This window comes from Engraulis encrasicolus, chromosome 13, assembly GCF_034702125.1.
Source record: "Engraulis encrasicolus isolate BLACKSEA-1 chromosome 13, IST_EnEncr_1.0, whole genome shotgun sequence".
Classification (NCBI taxonomy): domain Eukaryota; kingdom Metazoa; phylum Chordata; class Actinopteri; order Clupeiformes; family Engraulidae; genus Engraulis; species Engraulis encrasicolus.
In genome coordinates, this window is record NC_085869.1 from 25,486,879 (window position 1) to 25,511,441 (window position 24,563).

Consider the following 24,563-nt stretch of genomic DNA (forward strand, 5'->3'; position numbering starts at 1 on the left):
AAAGTCATAAGCCTGGCATTCACAGATTTCATTCTAAGAAAAGAGAGCCCCGTACCCTCATTTAACATGGGCTGTCTAATTGGTCGTCTTTCCAGTCACTCTGGCGATGCGACCCGAGGTTGGCTGGATCATTAGTCAAGCCACTAATCCCTGTTTACTGAAACAGATTACATGGATTGTCTGCTTTACCGCATATCGCTGCTGCACCGAGCAATTCTGCGGCCACAGGAAGCCAAAGGCGCGAGTCAGAGGCGAGGCGCAACCGCAGGAGCCGCAATCGCCGGTCCTTGCCGCCTAGATAACTGAACAGACTACAGCACTGCACAAATGAGGCGCACGGAGTAACATTGAGGCACTGCGTGCAAGCGTGACATTTCTCCGCAGGTGGGAAATTGCAACAGCGTAGCCCACCAGGCGCTGAAAACGCCAGTCATGGGGACCATTCTGTCACTATCACCGTCGTCTAGGAAGACCACTATTGTGGTTGACGGACCGCATGATCCCGGCGATAATAGCCTTAAGAAACATTCTGTCCTGGAATCAGCCTTCTCGTTCAAACGGTTTATTACTTTCTCGGGCAGGAGGAAGAATAACAAAAAAGTTAACCCGGAGGAGACCGATGGAGAGCAACCGAACACTGCAAACGTGAAGCGAACACACTTGGCTCCAGAACCATTGCAATTACCTGTATCGTCGCCAGCGGCACCCAAAGCGAGCCCAAAGCCAAACGGCAACGCACTGTCATCTGGAAGTGGCAAAAAGATTATTGCCGTGCAGAAACAATCTAGCCAGCTGTCCCTGGTTTCTCCCAGAAAGGTGATCGTTCAAGCATCGACCGGGGAACTCCTGCGCTGTCTCGGAGAATTCTTTTGCAGACGGTGTTTTAAACTCAAAGACCTAAACCCGAACGAGCTTGTGGTTTGGTTCAGAAACGTAGACCGAACCCTGTTGTTGCAAGGTTGGCAGGACCAGGGCTTCATCACGCCAGCTAGCCTGGTGTTTGTCTATTTGATCTGCAAAGAAACTGTCACTGAGGATGTGGACAATCGTTCCGAACTTCATGGCATCTTTCTGACTTGCTTGTATCTGGCTTACTCTTACATTGGCAATGAAATCTCTTACCCCTTGAAGCCTTTCATTGTTGAGGGCAACAAGGACACTTTCTGGGATCTGTCGCTGGGCGCCATTGATAACATCAGTGATAAAATGCTACAGATCAATATTGATCCGCATTACTTCACTGAAGTGTTTCAGGAGCTGAAAAGCGAATGGGAGCCAACCGACGGAAAGGGTCTGGATCGCTAAAGGATAACTTTCCATCATCGTTTGGGTGTCGTGATGAGCACATTAAGTTAATGGGCTACTACAGAATGTTTGAGCTATAGCCTACGTGACTGATCAGGGACCTTAACTTTCATTTTCAGGTCAGGTTGCCAACGGAATCGGCGATTGGGAATCACGTGGAGTTTGCATGCAGAAAAAAGATTGTTATTGTGCTTTCACAATCTAATGTAGCTGTATGTTATGCTGTGAAGACTCCTGATTTTAGCCTACTTCGTTATGTTTCAACGTAGGCTATACTAGTTTTCTTTGTTTTTAGAGCAAACAATTTCAATACAGTGTTGAATGGACGGGAACTATCCAAGGTGCTGGCCCTGGTATGACCAGACAGCAGGACCATTTTGTGGAACTGAAAATCTTGCGGACAAAAAGTCTTATGTGCCAACAACTATTGATAGCCTATATTTTATACGTAGATGACATGAATGTTTTTGTGGTTATAAATAATACCGTATTATTGATTTAAATTTCCCTATGAACTGGGAGAAATCAGTCCAACTGCTTGACAGTTGATCAAGATGCCTATTTTGTAGGCCTGTTTACTAGAGCAGATGCACACCAATTCATTCCAAAACAAAGTTACATTTCCTTTTTTGGCCTGTATGCCAAACTGCACATGGAGTCAACAGGCAGGCACTTGCACATAGCCTACCATTTAAACTGAACTTGTACACTGCCATTTTAATTCTGAATCAACAGTTGCACAAGGAGGCACATATAGCACATCCAAGGGTCCACATTTAATACTAGGCTTTATTTCAGTGACATGCGGGTTGTTTTTCTGTTCCTCCTAACCCACTTGAATGAAATGTGAAATCAAAGAAAATGCCAGAGCCGTTTTCTTAGTGACTATGTACAGAAAATCTAACTGTTACAAAATGGAAATCTCAGTAGCATAGCCTACCTCGTTGTTTTCACAATGCACTGATAAACATGTTGTGCACTGTTCTGTACAAAGGTTAAAAAAACAGGTGAATTGACTCAAATAATAAAAAAAGAACTTACAATGGTTTCATATGTCCATATTGTTTTTGAAGAGTGTCCATGCATGTGGTAGCATATTTGATGGCACTGGTCATTAATTTTACCATGGTTATTTGGGGTTAAATGAACATCCCTATGTGTATGGCCTAGATCTCAGTCTGTAGCGTAACAACAAAGGCTTTGTTTAAAACCTTTAAAAACCACGACAGTAAGCCAAATGTTCTGCTTTGCTCTAAGAAAAATCTATGAAATCTACCCTTCTAGGCCACAGCTGGAAGCTTGTCAATGTCATTAGACTCTGGGAATATCTCATAGTCTAATGCCATTGACAAGCTTCCAGTTGTAGTCTAGTGTGAATCCCTGATCCTACTACTGTATGTCTGTGAGGGGGAAAAAATGAATGAATCTCTGAATGAATTTTGTGAATAAACCAGAGAGAGGCCGAATGATCTTTTAGTTGATTGGACAGAATTTGCTGCAGTCTCTGCCTCTGCCTCTGCCTCCTTGCCGGCTGGCTCCCAGGGAGGGACGTGTGATCCAAGACTGCCTTGCTTGCTTGCCTGCGTATAGACTATTGCGGCTCTCCTCCCCATCACTATAGTAACCGAAGGATCAGTGATCACTGAGTTACTGCTGCCAGCCAGCCAGCCAGCCAGCCAGCCAGCCAGCCAGCCAGCCAGCCAGCCACACATTATTGGAGTCTATAGTGTGTAAACAGCGGGCTATTTGGCCATTTGGAGCTTGGCATATTTGAAGATGCAAAACCTCAAATACTCCCCACATGTTCTTTGATGATGCTGAATACATAGCCTACTAATGTTATTTGCTGTCAGTAAGACCACATTGTTACAGTATCCATGTCAGTATGAGAGTATCCAAAGGGTTCACAGCTTTAAACTGAATGGCCGGCTGTGTCACTAATAAAGCTACACACAGGAATGGAAGTAGCCTTCTACCCTGTGCGCTTGCCGAGCTGACAGTACGTTTTTGCAGGACAAATAGACCCTATGTACCTCCCTCCAATTATAATTTACTTTCCAAGGAACAGTGGAACTATGGTGTAAAAATGTATTCATTCACTCTTTTATTGCCAGTAACAAAAATTGAAACAAGAAGAGGGAGTGAAACATGTTAAATATGTTGCATGTCAGCATTCAATTCTAATGCTGATGCATATTGTCAAATACATGCATATATTGTTTTGATGATTATTTGAAGATTCTGATGTCATGGACAAAAGTTGGGCCAGAACATAATGACCATGGAAATTGTGGGTCCCAAGACTCTTCCAGGTAGCCCCTTAATGCACGCCACACCTCCAGTAGCACACAATAATAGTCATTGAAAAGTTACCTACCATAGTACTACAATACTATGACATAATACAGGGCCTCTTTAGTAATGCACTATGACTTGGTCATTGCCATTCTGGTAACAGCAAATGTATATTGCCGTGTCTTAAGGGGTTAAGAAGCACTGGACTAGTCTACTTTTTAAGGCAAGGCAAGTTTATTTGTATAGCGCATTTCATACACAGGTGCAACTCAATGTGCTTCACAAAATGAACAAATGCAAAAAGAAAGGAAACAGGGAAGAAAGAAGGAAATATATTAGAGTCAAAGAACATTTAAAACATTAAGATAAAATATATGGTAAAAAAATGTATAATAATGGATAATGGATTATAATAATTAAGGAACTACACTATTACACCTCCAGATGCAAAACTCCTTTGTCAATAGATTTTTGTATCTAAAAGGCTACCAGAAACCCCCTTTGTGATATCATATTGTATCTTAGTAATGCAGAGGACCTACAAAAAGGTACTGCTGGTGCAACAAGCTTTAGTAGTCAGTAGGCCCACTTCAATTTCTCTTTGTGCATCACGGTCACTTGTCTTAGCAAATTCTCAGTAGTCTTGGATCCCAGGGATTCCCTTGGTTAGAGCATGGAAATTATAGGGCAGATAGACATTCCTCTACTATTTGTAGCTAGCTTAAGACTTGATTAGGCTAAATAAACTAAAGGACAAACATTCTAGTGTAACCTTTCCATGGTTGTTGTTGTTGTCGTCGCTGATAGTACTGCTGTCTCTCTTTTTCCCCAATCTAATGTAACTGTTAATCTGTCTACAAGATTACTGCAGCTAACCTTTAGATACTCCGCTATATGTGGGAGGCCTAATCTGGCCTCATCCCTTTCCCATCCAGTCCCGTCCTCCTCACCTGAAGAATGGGTTGCCTCAGGTAAGACTTGTTGGTGTTGAAGGTGAAGATTGTGCACATCCCTCCCAGGAAAAGGTGCAGGACAAAGGCTGACCGTAGTTTTCAGAGTGAGGAGTCTGCACACTTAAAATCCAGAGTCATGAATCAATAAAAGAAAAACAAAAGAGATTTTAAGAGTGCAGACGCCTCATTCCACACACAAAAAAGTGGTTGTTGGTGTGTAATGACACAGGTTGGCCCAGGACTCAATAATGAATGGAGGACTTTCCTCGGCGGCAAGTTTTGTTTTTCACTCTAGGTCACGTCTAAGTCCACTGGTGTCACAGTCACAAGAGATCTGTCAGTCTTTTTTGATCAAAGTCAAAAAGTCAATCATTTTCGTAAGAACTAAAAGTTGTAAAAATGTCATGTAAATGTAAAATGATCGTAAATGCTGAAGTTTCAGTAACTTTCCACACAGTGATTTCACCCGTAATGACATGTACTGTGCTGTATATCGCATTGGCCTATATCCTACACCAATTGCATTGTGTGAATGCGGTTGCTTATGTAAGTCCCAATGACAAGTCCAGAGGGAGCTGTCCTCACACGCCACCTGTCTTCCATTCATTATTTTAATCAGAGAGAGAGAGAGAGAGAGAGAGAGAGAGAGAGAGAGAGAGAGAGAGAGAGAGAGAGAGAGAGAGAGAGAGAGAGAGAGGCATGTTGTAGTCTCTATTTGAGCAGAGTCTCTGTTATAACTTTATTTCCACCAAAAGAGAAACTCACAAATACACAAAAAAGAAAGCCAGCCTAGAATGAGGTCTCTTGCTGTTGCAGAACAGTAAAACCTTAAATAAATAGCCATATGATGTTCAAAATGTGCCCAAAGCAAAATCTGTCCAAAATAGGTGTGTACAGTATAACTATGCCATGGTGAGTGACACAGTCTATTTGACTGCCATTGTTTGGTGGACTCAGTAAAAAGAAGCCAATCCACAATGAGGTCTTTTGCTACCACATGGCACAGATACGTGTATATATCTGGGTCAGTAGTGTAGTCTACGTAGAACGCGGCCGGTATACGGAGTATACCCACTTCAAAATTTCAGGGATTTCAGTATACCCACTTAAAATGTATTGATCCATTATTTTGAATGGCACAAATATATACAGTATACCCACTTCAAAAAAATGCTCAAATATACAGTAAACCCACCATAAAAAAGTAGACTACACCACTGTATATCTGGGTTAATAATTCTGCATGGTCTCCAGCCTCATCCTCATCCTCATCCCCTTGCCTTGCTGTGCTCTGCTCTGCTCTGATCCCCTGTCTCTTTAAGTGTGTGCTGCTGCAAGGAGAGGGATATATTTAGAGCCTGGGTGGGTAGGTGTGCAGGGCTGCGCTGCACTGCACTGCGCTATGCTGTGACTGAACTCATTGAGGAGAGCTGGCTTGGCTTGCCTTACTGTGCTTCCTTCCCACACTTGACAGCACAGCGGGTGAGTCATAGAATGGCTCCAACACATTTAGAGGGCCTGTGGTTTTACTGATCTCCGGGGAGCGCTGGAGCTATACTTTACACACACACACACACACACACACACACACACACACACACACACACACACGCGCGCGCGCGCACGCACACACACACACACACACACACACACACACACACACACACACACACGCACGCACGCACGCACACACGCACGCACGCACGCACGCACGCACACACACACACACACACACACACACAATGAGAGAGAGAGAGAGAGACAGACAGACAGACAGACAGACAGAAAGAGAGAGACAGAAAGAGAGAGACAGAAAGAGAGAAAGACACACTCACAAACACACAGGCAGACTACATACTTTTTAGAAACTACCTGCTCCACATTTCCTTTCACTGCAGTCTCAGTGAAGTTAACCTCATTTTCATTCATGGACTACTCAAAGATGACCTATATTCTGGTTGTTAATGAATATATATTGTAGCTGGTGTGTTTTTGTGTTTAGTGTTTTGTAAAATGGTTCATCACCACCAACAAAAGATTAGAAACGTCTTCTTTTCACCAATGAGCCTGAAATGTCCATTAAGGCATCCACGACAGGACTATGATGACGGATATACACTATGTGCCAGGGCTATTCTCTACACACACACACACACACACACACACACACACACACACACACACACACACACAAACACTGACACACACACACACACGCGCGCACGCACGCACGCACGCACGCACGCACGCACGCACACACACACACACACACACACACACACACAACCCACTTTTGGAAGCTACCTGCTCCTTATTTCCTTTCACTGGGCTCTCAGTGAGCTTAACCTTATTTTCATGCATGGACTACTCAAGAATGGCACATATTCAAGGTGATGCGTTTTTGATGCGCTAACATGGTCCATCACCACCACCAAAACACTATAAACATGGATGTATATTAATATATAAAGAGAAAGGGTTGGATTGCCCTACAGTGGCTCTAACGCAGTGGTGTAGTCTACGTAGAACGCGGGTATACGGAGTGTACCCACTTCTAAATTTCAGGGATTTCAGTATACCCACTTAAAATTGATTGATCCATTGTTTTGAACAAATATATACAGTATACCCACTTTAAAAAAATCTCAAATATACAGTATACCCACCATAAAAAAGTAGACTACACCACTGCTCCAACGGTAGGGCACTGGGCTGCCAGTGACCTGGGTTCGATTCTGGCCTGGTTTGTTTAAGGCCCTTCCCCATCTCTCTCTCCTCATTCGTTGCCCGTTGATCTCCTACTGCACTATCATAAATAAAGTCAAAAAGACCAAAAATACCTCCTGAAGAAGGTCGCCAGCAACCCGAAACATGTCGGCTTGACGTCCATGTTTCAATAAAGGACTGTTAAACGGACTTCAGAGTGCGTCGGACCCTCTCTCTTGACCTCACGTTTTGTATTTTTGGATACCAGTGAGCCCCTGAAGATTTGTATGGGACTAAAAGCAACTCTTATTCTTCTCTCTACATTGATGTATTTTCCCCAATGATGCTGAAAGTTCCTATAAAACACATACAGTACACAACAGGGCCAGGATGTGATGTAGATACACTGTGTGTTTATCATGTATGCAAATACAGTACGTACAGTCTACAGTCTAGACCAGTCGTTCTCAAACTATTTCAGCAGGGACCCCCTTTTGGACTTGAGTATAATTTAGCATTTTTGTCCGCGACCCCCTTTCAGTACCTCCGCAAACCCCTATGGGTCCCAGCCCCCAGTTTGAGAACCACTGGTGTAGACTGACTTTGCTTTGCTTTGCTCTGCTCGTCACCAGAGAAACTAGCTTTTTGACGTGTGTCTGACGTGCCGTCGGCCTAATCATGGAAATCCCACACCTTCCCTGCCTGCCTGCCTGCATATTACGTAAGAGAGGAGATGAGAAGATGAAGGCTCCTCTTTAAAGCGCGGCTAATGTGAAGATTAGCCCTCCCGCCGCCGACGCTCGCTGCTTCCATGACAGCACTCCCTCCTGGGGTGGGTGGCTTGTAAAAGCCTGCATGGAAGATTTAACCTGGTTCATTAACATACAGTATACACCTGCAGTCTAGGCTGCACCTGCTTTCTTTGAATGCTACAGCCATGCATACTACTGTATGTGGTCCAAGTCTGCGGTCACGCAAGTCTATGATTGTTATATGTAGGCTCTGTCTTAGCAAGTCTTGCTCAGGGATGTAAAATGAATTTCAGTGAAAACTGACAATAAAATATAGTTTGATAGAAGAAGGTACCGCACACTCTTGTCCATCGTGCTGCAATTTATTGACAAACAACGTTTCGGCCCGTATGGCCTTTCTAAAGTTTTGAGAAAGGCCATACGGGCCGAAACATTGTTTGTCAATAAATTGCAGCACGATGGACAAGAGTGTGCGGTACCTTCTTCTACAAAATTGATCTTGCACCCGCTACCTGCACCTCGTAACCTCTGGTGTGCGTTGGTTTCCTCCCTCAAAATAAAATATAGTTATCATTATTGTAAGAACATTATGAGGTGTGTGTGCGTGTGTGTGTGTGTGTGTGTGTGTGTGTGTGTGTGTGTGTGTGTGTGTGTGTGTGTGTGTGTGTGTGTGTGTGTGTGTGTGTGTGTGTGTGTGTGTGTATGTGTGTGTGTGTGACACAGAGAGAGAGAGTTATGTCACATAACTGTAGTTCCATGACCTTAAAGGTTTTTTGTGCATATCTCATATGATAATAGCCAGGCCAAAATGACTTCTCTCATTTTCTTATTGAGCATTTTTCTCAGCTGATTCAGAAAGCTATAGGTGGGCGCAAGCCGGCTGAGGGGGGGTTGGGAGAACAAATAGGTATGTTCTCCTGGGCTCAGGGAGACAGGGGGCCCAGAATTGGGGCCCCATTACATTGTATGAGTGGCCCGTTCAGATGACTTTGTTATCCTGGACTCAGGAAAAGCTGTCAGCGGCCCTGGGTAGGCTTTTATTGGAAACGGTAATCGTGTGTAGTTGCTGGTGTAGTGAGCCTCTCTCTTGGCAACTGGCCGATGGTGTGGCAGACTCACAAGTGAGGTCTGAGGGTGCGTTCCAATATGTGACCTTGCATCCTCCACTTGTGCTTGTGGCCTCACGTTTTGCTGAAGCCCTGCCTCCGTGGAGAAAACAATTAAGTTTCCCCACTGTCAGCCTAGCCACAACAATTTTTGGGGGACTATTCTTCATTCACCATCCAGTTTGCAAATGAGAAAATGACTTTACAGTTGAGCTTTTGCAAAATGTCATCACGACATATTACCTCCTGGCACGAGGCCACAAGCACAAGTGGAGGACGCAAGGTCACATATTGGAATGCACCCTGAGTCTGCTGGGCTTGAAGCACATTCACTGTGACGGATCAGGCCTTGCTGTAGTCACCGTCAATAGAGCCCGTTGCCCGAGGAGTCTATTGATATGCAAGTCACATAACACCTTACACGGTTCCTTATCAGCGCCCCTCCTCTAAAGCCATGTAGGGATGTATACGCTTCTGTATACTGTGATTTATTTACAAGAAGATACTAATATTTTTCTCCCAAAGTGCTCAGCCAAAAAAAAGTAAAGTAAAAAAATATATATATATTTTGAAGTTATGCCCTTATGGGACAAATGGCATTGTAGTGCAGTATCAATATGTCAGGGTTTTTTTGCAATGTTTTGGACAAAGGAACTCTTAATAGACCTACTGCGAAATACTGCAGAATGCAATGTCTCATTTGGGACATGACAACACTGAAGCCCTACACTCATAGGGCATAAGGGGACAATTACAGGTCTAAGCCAACACCAGTGTAGCATGGTAGTTCTCCTAGTTCCCAAACGACATCTTCCATAATAAAGAATTCAAACTGTGCTTTCTAGGATTCTCCTAGGTGACTAAAGCACAGTCTGAGAGGGACATGAAACATTGGCTGCTGATGCAGACAAATCACGTGCGTCTGGCGCCACTCTGTGGCCACTACACGATTTGAACGCCCTCAGTAATGCCCGACGCGCGTAATAACCTACTACAGTCATGTAGATGTAGAATAATATGCCGTTGAGCACAGTCCTCCTTTTCAGAAGTTGTAGGAAGAAGACACATAGCCAGTCTTGGAAAATATTAAAGCTTTACAGCACACACACATATCATATAAGTGTATTTTTTCATCAAACTATTTTATTTTCTCATCAACCATCAACATTTTCGTTTCACTTGAATACAGACAACAATAAAGTAAAACAAGGAGGCCTACGTATATGGCACAAAACGCTGTCCATCTAATTGCGTTACATTCGTTGAGTCTTCGATATGGTATCTTGTGAATCAATCTCTTGCCATTACGCGCAAAAATGTACGTCTATGAACATAGCGCTCAATCCGGTGCAATTACTTCACCTGTACTTACAAAGATGCTATCAATGTCATCCGCAAACAAGTCAATCATCAATTGATACATTAGTTTCCCGCGTGAAATGTAGGCAAGTTTAAATGTCTGGACATCCACTTTGGCACATCTTGTACATTTTCTGCGATATTAAGACTGAAGAGTGTTGGTGAGCTACCTCATCATCTGTCTAATTTGCTATAAGATAATATAAAGAGTAAGACAGAACTGGTAGCATACTGTGGATCAATCGCAACTTACAATCGCAAATTTACGCACAAAAATACGCACAAATTTGAGGCCAATTTGGTGACTAGTTTGGAATCGGCATTAATTCTATTTCAAGAAATGTAAAGGGACATTCTTCCTCAAATCATCTATACATTATCGGATCCGGGCATCATTGCATCCTATGGTCAAAAAGAGGAAGAAATTCATAGTCATTGTTTCAAAACATTTTAGACTGAATAAAATTGGGTTTTCAAAAATAACGACAGTGAGTTTTTATTCCATATGCAGGGCATAGTAGGCCCTTCGTTACCTTATAGCCATGAGATGGCGCTGATATATCGTCGTGTCACTAATTTCACTAAAAGGTATCTACTATGAGGCAAATAAATAACCCAGTTGATACAGGGTTGACAAAATGGCAATTTCAGTCAACAGATTGAGGATGGTCAAGGGGGAGAAATCCAATACTGCTTAACGTTGAACTGACCTTACTTGAATTCCTGTGATGACTGTATGCTACTCTCCAATTTACTCCCTGTTCTCAATTATAAGGACTGCTGATAGTATTCAAATTATTTAAGTTGTTTATGTTGTTGACGCAGCTTATGTGCGACGCAGACACGGTGCCAAAGGGCCCCGGTGGTTGTAGGTTGTGGCTGTGGTACAGAGTCGGCGGCGAACCGGGCCAGTAGGAGAACCCGGAGTGGCTCACGCCCGGAGCCATCAGGTTGAGCTTGGAAATGCCTGAGAACGGCAGCGGCGTGAAATTACTCTGAAACTTGTAAAAGGCTTGTTCGGTCGACGACGGTTGACACACCTGTGCCAACCCATGAAAGTCAAACTTGTAGGCATAGCGCTTTCCGTGAACCTTGGTCATTATGTTCTTGTCGTAGTAGTAGCGAAGAGCCCGACTGAGTTTGTCATAGTTCATATTTGGCTTGCTTTTCCTCTCACCCCAGCGCCGGGCCACTTCGTCCGGGTCGATCAGTTTAAATTCCCCGTTGGTGCCTTCCCAAGCGATGCAAGACATGTTGGAACTGTCCGACAACAACTCGAGGAGAAACTGCCAGAGCTGAATTTGTCCACTACCTGAAATAGAACCCAAAATGTCATTAGTACAGATCACAATATTGTGTGATAAGAAAACATTTTTTTTACAAACAATATTTTACGAATTGATCTCTTTTTTTCTCATTACGCACAACGGTTTCCTAGAATTAGGCTAAGCATAATTATTTTCACCAACCTCACCAACTGGGTAAAATGAAAAGAACATGCAAATAATATACACATTGCCAAATGAATACAGATTCCAATATTTTAGCCTATATAATATATTTACTGAATTCTAATAAACTGCACATTTATAGCCTACTATTTCACAATGAATTGCACACAGCCCACACCGATTATATAGGCCTATTCAACCCCGAATTTGAGTACATAATACATTAAGTGATATTATCCAATACCACAATACCAAATGGAAAAGGCTTACCTTTCTGCACTCCTGTATTCATAGGGCTCCATGCTGAATTTTTACTTTCTTTCAGGAGATTCTCTGAAGGATCTACATAAGAGTCATTATTTGGTTAACATTAACTTAATGTCCGAGCAAAGACTGTAAAAATGGAGAAATGAACCCAAATACTAACAAATATGCTAATAATAATATAAACACAATTTGGAACACTCTCCAAACAATAGCATAATGCAATATGTCAAGGGGTAAAAGTAATTCTTTCAAAACAAAAAAGCCAAATAATTTCACTAAAATCCAACAAGTGTAAATCTGCCAAAGGTTAATATAGTTCTGGAAGTGCTGAGGTTCTCCAGTGGTTTCTGTTGGATCCCCTGAACTTGAGCTGTGAAGCCAGGAAACGCGTTCAGGAAAAAGGATATCCGATTTCCGACAAAAGAAGACACGGGTTTCATATTGAAAAGGCAGACAATCAGTGCCAGGGAGGACCAGAGCAACCCAGCATTCGAGAACTACACGAACCGTCCACGGAAATATAATAAGTATGATCCAAAAAATCTCAATTTTGTTCAAAAGAGAGAGTATACCTGAGAGATACATGTTAAACATAAGGTTTCCTCCGCTGGTCTGTCTCATTGTGTCTGTTGGTCTGGAAGGGTTGGCTTTCATTCGGGTAAAGATTTTTATTAAACTTTATCTGAAAACTATGATCTGGAATAAATGGGAAACAGATTGATGTTTCCAGGCAACTGTCACAAGCCCCATCTCTGAGACAATATTCAGACAGCAATTTCCTTTGGTGCATTGCTTTAATTAAAAGAGCAATTTACCTCTGTCATCCCTCCCCGTCTCCACAATAAAAAGGAGCCGATAGAAATTCGGCCTTATCAATCCACCATCAGGATTTAATAAAGTTTCAGCGTTAAGATCAGAGTTTCTATGGAGAATTGAAGTGTTTGACATGGAAACCAGTTCAGATCCTCTCTCTTTTTCCGCCTTTTTACCTCTTTGCAAACACAAAGACCTGCACCATGTTGGAAGAGAGTATTTACCTTGAAGTCACGCTTGACTGCGTTTCAGTACACAAGAACATTTTATCCCTGGCATTACGTTAGCATGTGTCATATAATCGAAGTGAAACGTGGTCGTAAATGTAAAACCATGCTTTATAAGTTTGTTGGCACAGACGGACGAGCCATTAGTCTAGTCTGTGGCAAACCTATAGCGCATGAAACAGGTTCTGTCTGCCAGTGTTAACCTGTGTTCACCGTTAGTGCCAGAACACAAATCCCAGTGTTATAATACAATCACTAAAGCTCGTGATGCTATTAGACATGGGAGTCAAACACAGGCCTAAATGTGGTTTGTAGGCTGGAAAACACAAAAGACAGCGATTAATCCGTTACATTTATTGAAAATGTATCATCTATTTCTGTCACATAGACATTACATAATTGCATAATGAATTGCAAAAAAAAGATGCGAGGCATTTTACTTCCTGCTCTTTCCCAATGATCTTCAGTGCATGTAGATTAACGCTCAGATTTTTTTTTTGCAAAAGTCATTGTATTTACAATATTCATTGTAGCGTTTTGGTAGTCTAGTGCATCTTGGTGGCACTTTCTCCTGGCGCTTTCCCTCCAGCGTCCCAGACTTGCTTTAGCTGCCTGAGTCCTTAAAAGATCGCAGGCAACTTAAAACAAGCCTCGAATGCTGAGACACGAATGTCGTCAGTAGGACGGACGACCAAATAGTCCGTGCGTTTTCCTCTCCAGACTCTTGTAAGGCAAATCGTCATGTAGGCTACATTTAAAAAGTGAATTTTACTGCAATCAACTTCCAGTGGCGTAAATCGCTAAACTCAGGCCTACTTTCCGAGGCAGTTTAAAGGCAATTCTCGACCGGAACTCCTGAGGGGGAGCATGCGTCTCCATGTCGTCTTGATTCCAATGTTACCTTCCCATGGCCATTCGCCTCCTTCTGTAAAGGTGTAAACCACAATTCCAGCAGAGAATTTTAAGCCTCCCTTATCGAAAATGTGTTGGTGAGTCAAGGAACTCCACGAGTGTGTGCCAGTTATAATCAGCTGAAATAGAAGTGTATATTTGTCAAAGGTGTGCGTGTAGTTGAACATTTATCAGGAGATCCTGGTCTGGGCGTGGGACAGTTGATTAAGAAAAACGAAAGATCTATCTGCAGGCCAAGGCTACGTGGATGCGGATGGTGTGGTTGGAACGGTTGGCCAACTTGGCAGACAAACAAACACAAACGGATTCCCAACAGGATGCGCTGCAAAGTGCGAGGGGTGTGCCTAACGGCCTTGAAGCAAATAAAGTTGAAGTGGTATTACAGTATTTCAGTCTATATTCTTAAAATTGCACATTTAGGACACTGTAAGCCTACTTTTATCAAGACTGTATTGTGTGAATCGGTAGCAAGTTACAGGGAATTTGCCGGGAAATCACGTTTTAGACAAGGTCAGCACCTTGGACAGCTCAGCCCATGAAAGTGGTTACGTCAGTTGTCCGGATGGTGGACTTGACGAGCTGCGTGTAATATCCTATGGAAACCAAATTAAGGACAAATCTCTTATTTCCTATCTTATTTTGTTGAAATGGAGGCTATCTTTCATCAATACTCAGGGAAGGCAGGACCTGTGGGTTTAATTGCGCCACACACTCCATCAACAAAAGGTAGAAGCATCAGCGTCATTGATCTCGTGAATTTGTTTATTGGGAAGAATGTACAATCTGACAGGAACAAGACACATGCTAATTTAACATAGAAATGTCCTATAAATGTAAATAGTCGGATTGTAAGTACTTTATTAGAAAGAGGCAGTCTTTTTTCATGAAATAAATAAACACAGGGAATCTATCATTTCTTCAAAGACACAATTTGTATCATAATGAGTTCGGTCATTAGTGGCAGTGGAGGTTAGCGACTTTTAGTGGTGACAAATGATTATCAAAGCAAGTTCACATCTTGTAATGGCTGAATCATTCTGTATTGGGTAAAAAAAGCAAGGAACTGTCACAAGCACTCTTTTTCCATAATTCGAATGAAGTCTTTATTTCCTAATTTGAATACACCTTATAGCATTGTTGATATTATGGTACAGCCGGAGTACAGTTGGACTTAATGCTGGATTCTGCGAATGGACTGGATCTGGTTGGTGTGGGCCTGGGTGCCGTACTCATTGAAGTTTTTGTATTCTCCTTGGTGTCTGTCTCTCTCCATGATGTACTGATAGCCACGGTATCCAGGGAACTGATAGGCCACCCAGCTGTGTGAGGAGGAGGAGGAGGAGGAGGAGGAGGAGGAGGAGGAGGAGGAGGGGTGGAGGTGGGGGTAGCGGGGGGATGGGGTAAAAGGCAGCATTTCATTTATCACACACCAGGCTTTATGAAAGGCCTTCCCTTCCCTATAACACATCTAGAAGATAACCTCCCTGTCGTCAGTCTGCACACAAACACATTTTGCTTTTGTCTTCGGGCTCGGCGAGCACTCGGATCTTTCTTCAAGAAAACCACATAATTTCTCATGTCTTTTTCTCCATGAGAAATACATTGAAGTTATGAAATATGGTACTGTAAAAAAAATCAATTGTGCAATAGACACATGGATAACAACCATTTAAATACTGTATGTATCTCAGGAGATGCATACTCTGCATACTACACTTATTCACCAGAAAATGTATAGGCCCCACATCCTTACAGTATGAGGTAAAACAAGGGTGCTTGTGAAATGTCTGACTAATTGCTTGCAGAAAAGCCACACTCTTGAGTTTAACTCTTCCCTATTTTATTTTAGTGGGTTAGCATCACAGACAGACGTTTCGACCTAAGCTTTCTTCAGCGTCTGTTGAGAGTGCGGCTTTTCGGCAAGAAATATGGAGTTTGGACATCTGCTCACAGCCGAAGACCTTATAAAAAAACAGCTTGGAGTGGAGCACACTTGAAATGAAAATGTTTGAGTCATTGGACACTTACGCTCCAGAATTGACCTTCATGGAGTAAACTTCTTTGCTGCACCATCCCATGGACTGAAGGGAAGGGTAGTCATCGCAGATCTCAAACTTACCACCTTGGAAGTTATTGCACTCATAGAGTGAGATTTTGCTGTCACTGTGGTTCTGTGGAAATAGAGAAAAGACAGTTTCGCAGATGTCAGATAAAGACACATTTTCATGATGAAAGCTTGTGTATAAAGGGACAAGATAAGTGTTTGTGTCTGCAGTTTGGATGTCAGTGGGGGTATCCCTCTGTGTGTGTGTATGTGTGTGTTTGTTTGTGCGTGCGTGCGTGCGTGCGTGTGTGTGTGTGTGTGTGTGTGTACGTGCGTGCGTGCTTGTGTGAAAAGACCGTGAGAGTGAATGTAAACATGCAGGTTTTTGTTTGCATCAGTTTGATGAACACCGTCCGCACACACACTATGACAATTACACTTACAGCACACTTAATAGGTCTGAAGGAGAGCATATGCTCGGTCCTGTAACCACAGTTTCCAATCCAGGACTCGTAACAGGGATAATCACCCTTCTCAAGGATGAACTGCTGACCCTGAAACTCAGGATACTCATACCCCACCCACCTGGAAGAGACAAAAACAGGGGGATAGACAACTGAGAACATTTACACCAAAGTTAACCCTTTAAGACACAGCTTTATAAATGTGCTGTTACCAGAATGGCAATGTCCAAGTTGTAGTGCATTACTAATGGCCTTGTGTTATGTCATAGTTTATGACATAGTTATGGCATCCCTTAATTTCCCCCTGGGGATCAATAAAGTTACTCTACTCTACTACTAGTATTGTTGTACTGTGGTACTTAACTTTTCAATGACTATTACAGCATGACACTGGAGGTACGGCGTGTATTAAGGGGCTATATCTATTTTGTAGTTGTAGTAGTGGTAGAGTAGAGAGACACTATTATATACTGTTTTTAATAGCAAAGGAAATTACAAGTAGCCTACGGTGCTGAACAGGTATCTTCATACAACATTACAAATCTTGACACATATATTAACTTGGATCACAGGGCCCTTAACCGTTTCACTAGCTTAACAGAAATGCTACTTTTTTGTAATTGTTTGTTTTTTTCTAGCAAGTAAAAATGAATGAGAAATTAAACACTTTTTTTTTATTTTTTATTGTAGGCCAACAGTGTAGCCCAACACCCCACTGGTGAACAGAGCTGATGATTTAGCAGCTGATTGTATCACAAAGGGCTAAAGCAAACAGCACATGCTTTCTCGCTGTTGGCTTTGTTTTCCCAGAGTCTTTGTCTGGAAATCACTCAGCCAGCCCACCCCACCTCTTGTGCTCCTGTCAGACAGCTGGCAGCAGCGTTGGGTTACAGCTACTACGCCCTGTTTTTCATTTACCAACGCCACACAAGCCAGTCCCTTTCGCTTGTCTCCACCATCCCGAACTGTAATACAGAGCTTTGCTGTTGCATTTAACCCATTTAAGCCTGATGCTGCATACATACACATTGACCTAGAAGCCTGGAGTGACATAGATGCCGCATTCAGGCTCATGAGATTTTAGTTTTTAATTTAACATGTGGGTATGTTACTGTAGAGCTGAATGAACCCATTCTAATGCAAGATGAGGGTTCTTGCTTTTAGTATGTTTTTATGTGCATTGGAGACTAGCACATGTAAGTTTTATAGGCTGCGAGCACCTTTTCCCAAAAAAGGGATTAGGCATTCAGCAGGTGTTTTACAGGTGCCTCAGGCTTAAATGGGTTAAAAAACACGAGGTCAGATACGTAGGTCCATACTCTTTCTGGGCTCAGCAGATACAGCCAGTACCACATGTTCCAAATCAACTTGTTCTGTGGTACATGCAGGGTAAACACATGAGAGACCTCATTAAATATCTCTCTACCTGGATTGTGCAAAGGAATACCAGCTGTAGTATGTATGGTAATACCTGAAGCCAGTTTGCCAATCTTGTGTAAAAAAAAACACACAAAAAAAACTGCACATATTGGTATACAATCACTGTTCAGCTTCACTGTCATATCATGTTACCATTTAAACTGAACCTAACCTAATCAGCTTACAAACAGACACACAAAGATACAAACAACCGAAAACCTCAACACTTACCTCACCAGCAGAGCATACATTGAGTAACACAACTCCTTTTATAACTAGAGGGAAGACTACTGTATGCACATATTTCAATAGCATTTTGTCACTCAGCGGAGTACCTAAATTATTTTATCTCTATCTTAGTTGCTATATTTACACTTATCCTGGCCAATTTCCAGTCCCACATTCACCCACTGTAAAAAAAAAGTCATAGCCAATCCCATGGACACAGTTTATCTTTCAACAATCTTCTGCAGGACACCTTGACCTAGTAGAGTAGAAGAGTAGATATCGAACCAGTGACCCATTGCTGGGTCCACTCCTCCCCCTTGTGTTGCCTAATAAACATTGTAGTCCCCGATCAGGAGAATATCACTTTCATTCCAGCTGATCAACAACATCAGATGACTTACTACACCATAAGGTGCAGCAACCCCCTGAGGTGAGGGAACACTCTGACTTGGAACCAACGACACATTGCCTCACCACTTCACTCCACTTTTACCCCCTTATGGTCATCCTATAGTCATGAAAAGCATCTGGCAACTAGTGGCCAGATTATCCATATGGGCCAGTGGCTCCAACTACTTTTTGACCAAAGAGGGGGCACACCACATGACACAAACGTTACAAATATTATTCATAAAGGGGGGCACCTAGAGGTGTAGTGCCCAGGGGCACCATGTTAGCTTAATAGGGTCCTGGGTGAGGGTGACTTACGCGCCGCTCTCCACCTTCATGGAGCGGATCTTCTGGAACTCGCGCTCCATGATGTTCTGGCACTCCATGTTGTGGAACTCGCAGCGCTTGCCCTGGTAGTTCTCCTCCTCCCAGACGGTGATTCTCCACTGCCCCATCTGCTCCATCATCTGCTGCTGTGTGTTCATGGCCGTCATGCTTGCTGCTGCTCGTCACAAGTCACCAGTGTGGACTAACAGTGGAGAGGAGAGGAGCCAAGCAACCAAAGGAAGGAAGGAAAGAAGGAAGACCAGTAAGTCATGAATACTTTTTTGAGGAAATGAGGAAGATGTTGTTGTTCTGATGAGATGATTACTGTGAAACATGATTCCTGGACAAGGTGTATCATTCAATGATATCGTAATCTAGCAGTGTGCAAGACAATATATTATTTTTCAATAGTAAGCTATGGTTTATCGTTGTGTCTGTCTTATTTTGTTTTTTTCACATGATGAATGTGTTGCTTTGTACTCTTTTCATAGGAACTTCGGAACCATATTTTCACAGTTGAATGAGAGGAGTTGGGAACAGTGTCATACTCACGTACAGAGGGATGGGGCAGAATCCAGGGCAATCAATGTGGCGCTGCCGCCTTTCTCTGGTGTTTTTATAGGACTGGGCCCCTCGGCATGGCGAGGAATGCACACCAGGCCTGCACACTCAGCAAGCGCCCGGGCTTGAAAGCCAGCATTAGAACGGCCATTGTGGAGCCGCGCGTGGGCCATTGTTTGAAGGCCGCACAGATCCACTGACTCATCACAAACGCCCGGCAAGCACCAGCCACACACACCTGCCAGCCAGCCACAATGGCAGCCACAATGGCAACATGACAGTTTGATTGGAAAACAGGGATAATGGCCTGGGAGCTTTGAGGAGACATTAGACCCCTCGTGGCTGGGTTTTGGCTGGGCTCAGATTGAAGCCTCCCACTGTGACAGTGGTCCGGGGGAGCAAAACACAGAGCGTAGTGCTCTGCTATAGGTCACCACAGTAAATGCCTTTCAACCTGGTTCCGATAGGGGAAAGGGCTTCTCTGTGACGTAGTAGGGGCATACAAACGTACCAGGCTTTCATTACAGCAGGACTCATTCATGTGCTAGCAGTTGAGGACAAAACATCAAAAGCACTGAAAGAGGTGTTAGAAGAAGAGTCAGGCTGGACTTTCTTGCGGCCGTGTGCATATACTGTTGTGTGGAGCTCCAGCAACTGATGAGGTGTGGCCACGTGTAGTGCAGTCAGTGGCTTATGTGACCAGTAGCTTTTACTGTCTGTTCACTGACTGGTCATGTTGACATAAAGAGCTCTGTGATTGGTCAGTGCCAATCTAGCCGGATGCCCATAGCAGGAGATGGCCAGCCTATACAGTACTGACAATATCCACATCCTCCATTGCCACAGACAAAAAAAAGTGTTTGATTCATTTAATGTTTAAAGCTAAATTATCTTATTTGAATTACATACTGTATTTTAACAGCTCATTCTACAGTGCCAGTGCCCCATGATCAGACACATGTCTAGAGGATACATGTCTAGACTATTACTTACCTCATTTTTTTTCATTGGGTTTTTCGTTAACTGCACAGGTATAACATTTTTATGGGGGTGGGTGGTGGTGGTGGGGGTTGCCTTTATTGCAATAAGACAGTAAATAGAGACAGGAAAGTACAGGGAGAGAGAGATGGGAAAGGGTTAGGAGATGACCTGGCTCCAATTTGAACCTGGGTCCCCACATGAGTACTTTCATATGGGAAAAAACCCCATAAGTGTCTGCCTCAGAGAGTGGCAGAAATGGTCTTTAGAGTAGAGTATCGTTTATTGATCCCAGGGGGGAATTAAGGTGTCAAGTAGCATACAGACATAAATAAAGACATTGCCCACAAGACATAACACACATATTTACACATAAAATAATCATATATAGCTCACTGTTACATACATTTTGCCAAGGCATCACTCTCTCTCTCTCTCTCTCTCTCTCACACACACACACACACACACACACACACACACACACACACACACACACACACACACACACACACACACACACACACACACACACACACACACACACACACCACACACACACACACACACACACACACACACACACACACACACACACACACACACACACACAACATACACACACACACACACACACACACACACACACACACACACACACACACACACACATATGAAGTGTAAAGAAGGAGGAGGACAACCAATTGTTTGGACAAAATGACCGACAGTACATACAGTACAGTAGAGGTGGAGTCTAAAATGCTTTCTTCTTAACACTGAATAAAAAATAAAAACCGTTCAAAAGAGACAGTCAAAAAGCTATAAATCCCATTTCTAGCGTTGTGCACCAGTTCATCCACTAATTTCATTGTTGAGGTCAAGTAAATAGTGGTGGTACAGTATGTTTTCAATAGGCTTACTACATATTTCCTCGGTGTTATGCTTTTCTACAGAACTACTAAACCCTAAAGTAGGGGAGCTGTTCCAAGCAGTTAGCCTACTTCTCTGGTAATAATGGCTAAAGGCCACTGTGAAGCAAAACATCTGACAACACCTATTAGTAGCTACAGCATGAGGAAGGTTTAAAATCACCAAAAAATATATATACTTGAAGTTAGGCAACAATTAGGTACTGTTTTCATGACCAAAGGACACTCTCATTTTATTAATATCAGTGGACAGTGCGTTTGTGTGTGTGTGTGTGGGTGGGGGTGGGGTGGGGTGGGGGTTGGCTAGTCAGAGCTCGTCTTTTGGAGGTAGAGTTAGCAACAACAGCCTATATCCAATCCAGATATCTAATTTGGTTAAAGTGTCTGTGTGTTTGTATTGTAGTACTAGTAGTAGTAGTAGTAGTTGTTGTTGTTAGTGGTGGTGATGAGTTACAGTAGTAGAAGGCATAGTAGTAGATTATGTGTTAGTTTTTCATCAGTGTTTAATATACAGTATGATACTTCAATCATTCTGCAGTACAATTGCAAGTAGGCCTACTGTATATTATTCCAACACAATCCAGTTTTAACAGTATGTGTAGTATGTACGTAGCTACAACACGCTGGCATTGAGCAGTAGCTAAAAAGGCTCTGTAGCTTCCCCCAGTGGGTCTTGGCAGTATTAGCAGAAAGCCTCAAGACTGGCCAATCAGGAGCCTATAAAGCTGGTTCAGGAGTAAACCAGGTTAAGTTAAGAGGACATTCATGTAAACCAGGTTAAGTTAAGAGGTAAATCATCTAATAGAAGATTTAAAGAAAATGAGGACTCTAGGCTCTATTATTACACAATTTACCTCTTAACTTAACCTGGTTTACTCCTGAACCAGCTTCTTAGGGCTAGTGTCTCTGCACATGGAACATGGCTGAATAGAATGCACAGATGAAGATGAAGCTACACCGCTTACATGTTTTGGGAATGATGCAGAACACACAACATCCATTAAGATGTTTTGATATAGAAATATTAAGTCTTGTCTTATTGATGTTTTATCTGCTTATGTGTTCATGGTCAATTCAGTGGAAAATGTTATTTTTTTCAATCCCCCTAATGTCTGTAGTGCTTATTTATTTCAGATCCCATTTTGTGGTGTGTGGATTAAATTGACTCTCTCTACCTTCACTAATGTCACTGAAAGAAAAGACACATGAATATGTATGTGTAAATAGTGTTTATGCCCATACACAGTAAATCATGTACATATGTTTGTCTGTAATCTCTCTCTCTCACACCATACACGTGGATGAGTGCTGACTTCTGGGGATACACTACAGATGCATCACACCCACATCAATTGTGCTTACCTATGTTGCCAGTGTTTTTCCATGGCCAGGTGGAGCGGGTGAATGAATGAACGAATGAATGAAAGAATGAACAAATGAACGAACGAGAGAGTGAATGTGTGAGTGTTGTTGTGGAGGCGGCTGCTGGCCTTTGATCCTGTGTGTGCTGCCCGAGTGATTAGATCTGTCAGTTCATCATCATCTGAGGCCTCATTTCACTGGCAAATCAAGCAGCAGCGGCCTCCGCTCCCTCATTTCCATCAGACATGATTCAGCACAGTACACCAGCCACGGCCACCACGACCAGGAAACAACCAGCCACCCGCTCTCAGCTCTTATCTCCTGCACCGACACGCGCACAATAGGCCGCCTGTCACTGGGCAGGCAGTATTTACGTATTTTATACTCACAACCACAAGGTTGTAAAATGGAACCAACATGTTAGAATGGGCTGTTTGGAATATTCATCAAAATATTTCATACAAAGTATGTGTGTGTGTGTGTGTGTGTGTGTGTGTGTGTGTGTGTGTGTGTGTGTGTGTGTGTGTGTGTGTGTGTGTGTGTGTGTGTGTGTGTGTGTGTGTGTGTGTGTGTGTGTGTGTGTGGCCATATTTACAGCATAGGAACAGCTCACTTTTCCTATGTGTCTTTGTAATTTCCCCTTTATTCACAACTAAAGAATTGAATATAGGCTATTGAATCTTGAATTCAATTATTTTCTTCTTATTTTTAAATAATGAAATCAAGTTTCTATAGTGAATGAAACTGTTGCTAAATAACACTAAATACTTCGGATGAGATTGCAGTGGTTGAAGTTTTTGTTTTTATTGTGGTGGACAGGTGTTCGTGCTGACCATTCGGTTTAATATTATAGGACACACAAGGCTGAGTGGGGAGAGAATGAACCCCCTGCTCCGGTCTCCCTGAATCTGCTACCATAGAAACTAATCCAGGCCAGGTACAGGGCCAGGCAGACCATGCAAAAGACATCTGCTCTGCTCTGCTCTGCTCTGTGAAAACAACTGTCACTAATGCACCATAAAGAGCATGCCAGATTTAACCAAGGTCAGAGCTCTGCAACAGGTAAAACTTTGAAAAAATGGAAGCAAGAGGAGGTAATATCGCAGAACTGAAGATGAGGGAAGGCTACATCTCCGATAAAGTAACAGCCTCCTATGACACTGAAGGTGGATAAGTGTGCTGTAGGCTATAGGTCTATTCTGGCATATAAAACCAGGCAGAAAACCTACTTCAAAAACCTACCAACAACATAATCTGACAGTGTTGTGATCAGGGAATGATAGAGGTTTAAATATGAATACAAAAATATATAACATATAAAATAAATATTTTTACCATTCACTATTGAGAGAGAGAGTGCCCATGTAATATGACTCCAGCAATGGAGGAAGCCTTAGCTAGCAGTTGGGATGGAGACCAGGATGTAATCTATTTAATCAGGTTCTCCCAACTTAAATAAATATTTGCCAAACAAATGCACACAGCCAGGGTTATAACATTTCCAACAGCTTTTCATAAGGTCGTTAGAAATGTAAATACAACTGTTATAGTATGCTGTGCAAGAATATGGTGTTGTTAACATTCAATGGGTAAAACAGTAAACCATCAATTTTATTGTGCATATGAAATGAAACATTTTGGCATTGTTTATTATAATAAAAGACCACAGGGGTTCAAAATAATATTCAGGTTTCTAATTATTATTGTCTGCTATATTG

General features: G+C 42.6%; 3 protein-coding genes across 3 annotated transcripts; 1 reads left to right on the forward strand and 2 right to left on the reverse strand.

The window, feature by feature from the left end:
• The first annotated feature begins 432 nt into the window (after positions 1 to 432).
• On the forward strand, positions 433 to 1,305 carry cdk5r2b (cyclin dependent kinase 5, regulatory subunit 2b (p39)). Its single transcript, XM_063214521.1, has one exon. The coding sequence runs from the start codon at positions 433 to 435 to the stop codon at positions 1,303 to 1,305; it is 873 nt and encodes a 290-aa protein (XP_063070591.1).
• Positions 1,306 to 10,252: 8,947 nt separating this feature from the next.
• fev (FEV transcription factor, ETS family member) lies at positions 10,253 to 13,939 on the reverse strand. Its single transcript, XM_063214522.1, has 3 exons — positions 12,767 to 13,939; positions 12,198 to 12,269; positions 10,253 to 11,788 (listed from the first exon to the last, which is right to left on the reverse strand). Exons 1-3 carry the CDS (start codon positions 12,846 to 12,848, stop codon positions 11,241 to 11,243), a joined length of 702 nt encoding a protein of 233 aa, XP_063070592.1. The 5' UTR covers positions 12,849 to 13,939; the 3' UTR covers positions 10,253 to 11,240.
• A 1,342-nt stretch (positions 13,940 to 15,281) lies between these two features.
• On the reverse strand, positions 15,282 to 19,176 carry cryba2b (crystallin, beta A2b). Its single transcript, XM_063214524.1, has 4 exons — positions 19,010 to 19,176; positions 16,634 to 16,775; positions 16,175 to 16,317; positions 15,282 to 15,465 (listed from the first exon to the last, which is right to left on the reverse strand). The coding sequence occupies exons 1-4, from the start codon at positions 19,174 to 19,176 to the stop codon at positions 15,318 to 15,320; spliced, it is 600 nt and encodes a 199-aa protein (XP_063070594.1). The 3' UTR covers positions 15,282 to 15,317.
• Positions 19,177 to 24,563: the final 5,387 nt, after the last annotated feature.

Bases quoted from the DNA above. Each gene is read 5' to 3' on its own strand.
- cdk5r2b (XM_063214521.1), top strand. From the start codon at position 433: ATGGGGACCATTCTGTCACTATCACCGTCGTCTAGGAAGACCACTATT.
- cryba2b (XM_063214524.1), bottom strand. From the start codon at position 19,176: ATGAACACACAGCAGCAGATGATGGAGCAGATGGGGCAGTGGAGAATC. The intron at 16,776-19,009 runs GTAAGTCACCCT...TGTCTCTTCCAG, and splicing joins ATGAAGGTGGAGAGCGGCGC to GTGGGTGGGGTATGAGTATC. The intron at 16,318-16,633 runs GTAAGTGTAATT...CTATTTCCACAG, and splicing joins TCAGACCTATTAAGTGTGCT to AACCACAGTGACAGCAAAAT.
- fev (XM_063214522.1), bottom strand. From the start codon at position 12,848: ATGAAAGCCAACCCTTCCAGACCAACAGACACAATGAGACAGACCAGC. The intron at 12,270-12,766 runs GTATACTCTCTC...ACTCTTATGTAG, and splicing joins GTTTAACATGTATCTCTCAG to ATCCTTCAGAGAATCTCCTG. The intron at 11,789-12,197 runs GTAAGCCTTTTC...GTTCTATTTCAG, and splicing joins GAATACAGGAGTGCAGAAAG to GTAGTGGACAAATTCAGCTC.